Source organism: Columba livia, chromosome 1 (genome assembly GCF_036013475.1).
Source record: "Columba livia isolate bColLiv1 breed racing homer chromosome 1, bColLiv1.pat.W.v2, whole genome shotgun sequence".
In the NCBI taxonomy this organism is placed as follows: Eukaryota; Metazoa; Chordata; class Aves; order Columbiformes; family Columbidae; genus Columba; species Columba livia.
This window is the reverse complement of record NC_088602.1, coordinates 164,149,220-164,156,729: the sequence shown is the minus strand read 5'-3', so window position 1 is coordinate 164,156,729 and position 7,510 is coordinate 164,149,220. Positions and strand designations below refer to the sequence as shown.

At 51.9% G+C, this 7,510-nt stretch overlaps 1 protein-coding gene across 1 annotated transcript; it reads left to right on the top strand.

The window, feature by feature from the left end:
- The first annotated feature begins 1,104 nt into the window (after positions 1-1,104).
- On the top strand, positions 1,105-6,067 carry DUSP6 (dual specificity phosphatase 6). Its single transcript, XM_021295620.2, has 3 exons — positions 1,105-2,110; positions 2,724-3,161; positions 4,567-6,067. The coding sequence occupies exons 1-3, from the start codon at positions 1,708-1,710 to the stop codon at positions 4,872-4,874; spliced, it is 1,149 nt and encodes a 382-aa protein (XP_021151295.2). The 5' UTR covers positions 1,105-1,707; the 3' UTR covers positions 4,875-6,067.
- Positions 6,068-7,510: the final 1,443 nt, after the last annotated feature.

Genomic DNA, 7,510 nt, shown 5'->3' with positions numbered 1-7,510 from the left:
GCATTTAAAGCCAGGCTTCTCCCGATTTATTTTCTCTCATTGTTTTTTCACTTACCCCCTTGCTAACCCACACCTTGGAACAACCCCGCCCGGCTCAGCCTTCGGCACCGTCAGCCCCACTCCGCCGGCCCCCAGGCGCCGCTCCGCCCGGTCGCTCCCGCCCCCAGCTACCCCGGCGCCGCTCCGCCGAGCCTCGCAGCCCCCTCGACCGCTTGCCGGTGCGGCAGGGACCGCAGTGCCCTTCCGCCCGGCCGGGTCTAGGGGGAAGCGCTGGACGCCGGGGCCCCACCCGCAGGACGCCCGCGGGAGGAGCCGGTGCGGCGGCCGGGGGCCGCCTGCGCGGGGGCTGCCAGGTGCCACGGGCCCCCCGGGCCGGACCCCGCCGTTCTGGCGGCGGGCAGGGCGCCCCGTGCCACCGGGGGCGTCTGGGGGCTCTGCGCTGACGGGGGCTCAGCGCTAGCGGCGGCCCCGCGTCGCAGCCGGGTGAGCACGGTTCAGTTAGCGGCTACCTGGAGGGGCCGGCCGCGCCGCCTTCCCCGGTCGCGTTTTTAGGGTGGCCCTGCCAGGCTCTAGCAGCGCCCGCAGGCTGCTCCTGCGGCGGTGCCGGCTACACAGCTGCGTTTCGTGCAGCGAATAAAGCCGGGCCGCGTAGGAAGAGGTTAGCTCGGGGTTTACCCTTCACCCGTGTAGAGATCAACTGAGGACAGGGGCTACCCGCCTCCCTAAAAATGGGACTCCCGGAACTCCCTAATGAAAAAGCGGGCCGGGGTCAGTGCTGAGGAATTAAGGGGGACGCGGCCACCCCACCACTACTATTAGATTTAGGGAGAGAAAACAGAGAGAGAAAAGATGCCTTTTGTTCCGCCCGCGGCTGGTGCCCGCGGCGGGGAGGGGAGGGCCGGGCCGCGCCCCCTCACCTGCCCCCGCCACCCCCGCCCGCCGCGCCGCGGCTGCCGCTTGTTTGCACTCGGCTTATCCGGAGCGGAAATTCCTTTCCGTTTTTTTGTGAATGACAAACTCATTAACGATTCATCAACACAACCTGTTCCAGCCGGCCCGTCGCCGCGGCAACAAGCCCCTTCCGCGCGCCCCCATTGGCTGTTCCGGAGAATGTATCCATTGAGGCGTCCCGCGGTTGTGCCCATTGAGGAGTCGCCGCGCTGCGCGGGGCCGCGGCAGAGGGGCGGCTGCTGCTGCGGGCGGGGAAGGGGCAGCGGCGGCACCAACACCGGCACCCCTGGCGCGTTTCTGCGCTGAGGGGGGGAGCCCTGCGCGGCGGCACGTTAATTGGATTTCATTCACTCCGGGCGGAGGAAAAGCCCAAGGGCTCGGGCTGCAGCAGCGATTAGGCAGGTTCATTCAGGGATTCATTGACAAAAAAAAAAAAAAAAAGAAGAGACCGGGCAGGCTGGCTGCGCGCACGCAGGGACACACACTTACACAGACACACTCTTACACACATACATACACTTACACGCACACATACTTACACACACACGCCGGGGCTGCTTCTGCCTCCCCGTGACTCCACCGCCGCCCGGCGCGGGGGAGGCGGCGCGGGGGGGCTGCGTGATTCATTTTCCTGGGGCGGAGGGAGATAAGTTGTGCGGAGTTGGAGGGGTGCAGCCCGCCTGCCGAGCCAGCCGCATGCCTCTGTGAGAGAGAGGGGCGCTTCCAGAGCACGCTCCGCTTCCCCCGTCCTTCCTCATGCTAGATACGTTCAGACCCGTCCCTTTCGCGTCGGAAATGGCGATTAGTAAATCCGTAGCGTGGCTGAACGAGCAGCTGGAGATGGGCAACGACCGGCTGCTGCTGATGGACTGTCGGCCGCAGGAGTTGTACGAGTCGTCCCACATCGAGTCGGCCATCAACGTGGCCATCCCTGGCATCATGCTGCGGCGGCTGCAGAAGGGCAACCTGCCCCTGCGCTCCCTCGTCTCCAGCAGCGAGGAGGACCGGGAGCGCTTCGCCCGCCGGTGCGGCACCGACACGGTGGTGCTGTACGACGAGCACAGCCGCGACTGGAACGAGAACACGGGCGGCGAGTCTGTGCTGGGGCTGCTCCTCAAACGCCTTAAAGACGAAGGTTGCAAGGCGTTTTATCTGGAAGGTGAGAACGGCCGCCCGGGGTTGGGGGACAGATCGTTGCCTGCCTGCCGGGGGGCCCGGGGCTGTGGGTGTTGGGGAGGCGAGCACCGCGGCTCGGCGGTGCCGTTCTCTGCCCGGGGAAGGGAGGGGGGTTGTCCGCAGCGTCCCCCAGGCATTTCACACTGAGGCTTCTGGAAGACGCCAACCTGAAAAGCCCCCTGCCCTCTCCCTCCCCAGCATCCCTGTCCTCGCTTTGTTTAAAGAGACCTCGAGGGCTGGAGTCGCTATAGCGGCGTGGGAAGGACAGGGCTAACGGGAATCCCGGTATGAGCCGGGGAGGACAGAAGGACTTGCCGCCGAGACATGTCTCCAGAGGTCCCCGCAGGGCGAAGCGGCACAGAGCTTTAATCTTCAACGTGCTGAGCACTCCGCCGCAGCGGGCGATTTTCTTAAGCCTTCTTTTAGGTTAGTCCGGCTGCGTGAGATTGTGACTTTTTTTTTGTTTTGTTTTGTTTTCCGGGGCTCCAGAGGGTGGGAAGCAGCTGACCCTTTGCAGACAGGACGGTACCAGGGAAGTCGGCTTGCCATCTCATATCAGGCTACATTTTTCAACCCCACTTCGTTTTTCTCCCCAGGTGGTTTCAGCAAGTTCCAGGCCGAGTTCGCCCTGCACTGCGAAACTAACCTAGACAGTTCGTGCAGCAGCAGCTCTCCTCCTTTGCCAGTTCTGGGCTTGGGAGGCCTTCGAATCAGCTCCGATTCCTCATCAGACATTGAATCTGACATTGACAGAGACCCCAATAGTGCCACGGACTCCGATGGCAGCCCTCTCTCCAACAACCAGCCTTCCTTCCCGGTGGAGATTTTACCCTACCTCTACTTAGGCTGTGCCAAGGACTCCACTAATCTGGACGTTTTAGAAGAGTTTGGCATTAAATACATCTTGAATGTTACCCCCAACCTGCCTAATCTCTTTGAAAATGCTGGCGAATTCAAGTACAAACAGATCCCGATCTCTGACCACTGGAGCCAAAATCTGTCTCAGTTCTTTCCTGAGGCCATCTCCTTTATAGGTGAGACCCGTTTATTTGATAACCACCTATATGTCAAGCAGCAGAATTAAGGAAATTTCGGGTGAGAAGTGGTCGCAGCGATTCTGTCAGTCTCTGGGGAATGCTCGCTCTCTAGTTTTAAAGCCATCTTAAGTTGAGGGGCGGATGGGGGCTCTTTGGGGCTTATTGGGGGAGCCCTGGTGAATTGTAAGCGACGTTTGCAGGCTGCAAACGCATTGCTGGTTTGGTTTGGCAGGCTCTGGAATTCCGGGATTCCTCCCCGAGCAGTTTGTGTTGGAGCTGAGGACTGAGCAATGCGCAGGATGGGGGATCTTTTTAAATCTCTTCCTGGCGGGAGGGGGCAGGTAAATGAGCTAGGGGTTGATGGCTTATTCGTCTTTACTTTTGTTGCATGCTGTTAATTTTTTTTTTTTTTTTCCCCGCTTGAGGTTAGTGAATAATAGTCTAATAAAAAATACCTGAGAAGCTAACTTCAAGTTTTAAATACAAGTCATTCATAACGGGTATCCTTGGCAAATGTATAGTCAGAGCTTTAATTAAATCTTATGGTAATAATGATATACCTCTCGGGCTCGGTGCCTCGCTTAACCAGCTCTTAGACGTTATCTGTGAGCTTTGGAAACACGTCCCCTTGGGCTCAAGAAGTTCTGGTTAAAATCTGAACTCTCCTTCGTTTCAGGAAGGACTAAAAACACCCCATCGGGGTGCGGCGGGGTGGGCATTGCATTATCTGTTGGGAAGCTGTGCTGTAATCCGGTTGAATGATACCGGTAGTAGTGGAGTATGTAGGTAATCTGAGCCCAGCAGGAAGAAATGTGGGCTGGAAGCCACAAAGAAACTAATCTCCAGGCATTGTAATGCATTTCCTATTACAAAGGAACCCATTTTCAACCAATGTTGACATCCTGTTCCTCCTAATGGGCTGTCCCCTGTGACTTCCCTCATTCTTTTAAAATGCCTGAATACCTCCATTGTTAGCTGCACAACAGTTGGAGAATAATTTAATAGACCTTTGCAGTCTGCTGGTCTGTATAAAAGGCATTCAGTGACATATTGCAGGATTTCCATGCTGGGGCAAGGGGACTGTAAGAATTTGAGGCAAATCTCCAGGCAAAAGCCTGTCTTTTAAAACTGACTTTTAAAACAGTGTCATGCAGCATACCCTGTTCCCTTTGCCTCATTGTTGGTGTTCTCAGCTCTTGGACTTGGGTACCTATACGTAGGGGAAATGATTCTCCTCTTGTTCTGCTTTTAAACCAGTGAGGTTAACTCTTGCATTGCGCTGCTGGCCACTGGGATCAGAATCGTCCTTTCTTCCTGCTTGATACTGATCTCACTTGTGTTGAGAGATCAGTTACCAACCCCTGTCTTATGTGTCCTTCTTTGCCTCTTTGTCTCTGTACAGATGAAGCAAGGGGGAAGAACTGCGGTGTCCTGGTGCATTGCTTAGCAGGGATCAGCCGCTCGGTCACGGTGACAGTGGCCTACCTCATGCAGAAGCTCAACTTGTCTATGAATGATGCCTATGATATTGTCAAAATGAAGAAGTCCAACATTTCACCCAATTTCAACTTCATGGGTCAGCTGCTGGACTTTGAGCGGACTCTGGGGCTGAGCAGCCCCTGTGACAATCGAGTGCCAAACCAGCAGCTGTACTTCACCACCCCTTCCAACCAGAACGTCTTCCAGGTGGATTCCCTGCAGTCCACGTGAGCTCCCACCACCTCCCTTCTCCTGTCCATTTCATGGGATCACTCCTCAACCGTTTCTCTTTGGCAGTGATAAAGAAAACGCAGCTTTCTCTTTTTCTGGCCTCTGCTATCAAAAAGCAGCTGCCAGTGCAAGCTAGGAAAGGTTACACAGTATGGAATTGGCTATGACGAAGGGAGGGAACGTGGTGAGCTCTCGGGGAAGCACCACAGTGACCTGGTGGCAGGTGGGCAGTGTGCTCGTCCCTGCTTGTGCAGTGTCTTGGATCTGAGGACTTGCAGGGGGGTATGGTAAGGCTGGACAGGCTGAGCATGTGTTCTCAGGAGACTGCAACTGTCCTGCTTCCCTCTCTGCTTTCGGATCTGTGACACACATTTTTGTCTTCAGTGAAGACTGGTTATTTTTGTTTGTTTGTTTTAATTTAGAGGAGCCAAAGAAAGAGATTTCAGCTTAGTTGTGTTTGGAGTACTTGTTTGCCAGAAGCTTGGTAGTATCCTACTTGATCTATGTAAATATTTAATCCTAAATCGATTTGAGTTTTTCTTGTTTTGAATTCACATGTATTCAAGAAATCAATCCAAGGGAGATCCATGTTTTTGTTCTCTTCATAAATTCTTTTTTTTTTAATTGCAAAGAATATATTTGCAGCATGCATAATTTTATTGTTCAGCTGAAGCAAGTTTTCCATGAGGGAGAAATGGCAATGGTGAGAAGTTTGTAAGTCATGTTTTGTGAGCAAGTACAGTCTCTTCTTTCATATATTTTTCTTGTGGTGACTTTTTTTCCTCACGCTCTTGATGTGTTTTCCACATGATATATATATATATATTTTTTAAATTAAATTAATTTTTTGCCTTACCTTTTGTAAATAGATCATCTGGGAGGAGATTTGTCTTTGAATGCAAAAGATTTTTGATCACTTTTTAAAACTTCAGATGTGCTAAACAGTGCATTACCTCTGTACAAATTCTTCAGGGAGCTTCACCTCAAATGCAATATTTTGCGTCTTTCTTTTTTTTCATATAAAACTGGAAGTATGTGCGAGCATTTGTACCTCTGTGTACGCACAGTGAACCTGCACATGGTTGCCAATAAGGGGGAGTCTAATTCACGGTGTAAAAGTTTTAAGATGGAGTTTACTATAAGAATGTAAAACCTTAAATTATTAATAAATAACTATTTTTGGCTATTGAGAACCTGGCTGCTTTCTTCCCTCTTTCCCCTCTGTGTGGGTGTGGTTAATTGCACATACACATGTGGTTATGTTTAAAGGTAATGATTGCTTTCAATAGCTTTTGTACAGCCCCTAAGACAATAAAGCCTTGATTTCCCCTTTGGTCCACTGGTGCCTAAATGAATAAACAGTGCATGTGCTGGATTTTTGTCTTGCTTTGGTGAAGGGAATGCTTTTGAAGGCCTTTAGGTTAATTGCAAAGTATTTTGTAAGTATTTTGTCATCCCTTTGCTGCCTCAGGGATATACCTGGCCCTGGGCCATATGGATTTTTCTTTGTAAGAGTGGGGAGCTGCTGTTTTCTGGGTTTGAGTACAAGTTTTGACCGCTCTATTACAGGTGCCAGGAGCTGGGTTTGTGCTCTCCTTTTCTGTCTGGCAGGAGCTCATTCCACAGATTCATCAACAGTCTGCAGCCTGTAAATGATTTTTTTTTTTTTTTTTTTTTTCTGTTGTTGTTCAGCCACATTTCAATTTAGCAGGTGAAGGCAAGGAGGAAAAGTCTCTATATACCCTTAGTCACCTCATTTCCTCTTTGGACCCTCCAAGTAGTCCTGCCTCTGCAGAAGGAAAAAGGGGGATTATAGTGATTGCAAAGCTTCCTGCTGCCATTTATTTCCATTAACATCCTTCCTGATGAGAAGTGGCCCAAGGCAGGATGGTGCCAAAAATCCGCGTGCAGCACCGTGGCAATGGGCTGATGCTGCAGCTGGGGCTGTTGTCTGGGGTTCTGCAGAACTGGCAGCCGGAGCAAATTTCAAGTAATTTTAGAAACTGCAAGTGTGTGAAATGAAAAGCAAATGAAACATGGGAAAAAAGTGAGTCAGTGTCTCATGCAGTAGTGGCCTAGATTGAGTGCATAAACTGTGAAAGTAGAAGTGGGTTGCAGTTAAACTTGGCTTGTGCTAATCCAGTTTTGAACCGTTTCCGCTCTTGGCATTCCCTGTGCTGCTCTGTTCAAAGTGGAGATTTGCAAGCAGCTCTAGCAATTTCCTGTCCAGCTGCAGCTCAAGTGACTCCCTTTTTTTTTAAATATGATCTGTGGATAATTTTAGCCAGTTTCCTCTTTGTGGATTATTAATCTGCTTTCCTTGTAGAACCTACATAGCTGTGTCCCTACTGTTCTGCTGAAGTCAACAGATGGCCTCCCCGCCACTTCCTCTCGTTTTCGCTGTGGGTTTGTTGTCAGGCCACTTCTGAAATTAATAGTGTTTTCTGGCCGGCTGCCACAGGCCATTACCACAAAGGGGAAGTAACACATCTGAATAGCAGGAAGCCGGGCAGGGTCACAGCGTGAACTGAACCTGTTGAGTGCAATCGGGTCTCTCTCCTTCAGCAAGTGTAGGGCTCCTCTTCCCCCCACCTTTTCATATGCCTCACACAGCAAAGGGGCTGGAGCCGAATGCC

Bases quoted from the DNA above. Each gene is read 5' to 3' on its own strand.
- DUSP6 (XM_021295620.2), top strand. From the start codon at position 1,708: ATGCTAGATACGTTCAGACCCGTCCCTTTCGCGTCGGAAATGGCGATT. The intron at 2,111-2,723 runs GTGAGAACGGCC...TTTTCTCCCCAG, and splicing joins CAAGGCGTTTTATCTGGAAG to GTGGTTTCAGCAAGTTCCAG. The intron at 3,162-4,566 runs GTGAGACCCGTT...GTCTCTGTACAG, and splicing joins TGAGGCCATCTCCTTTATAG to ATGAAGCAAGGGGGAAGAAC.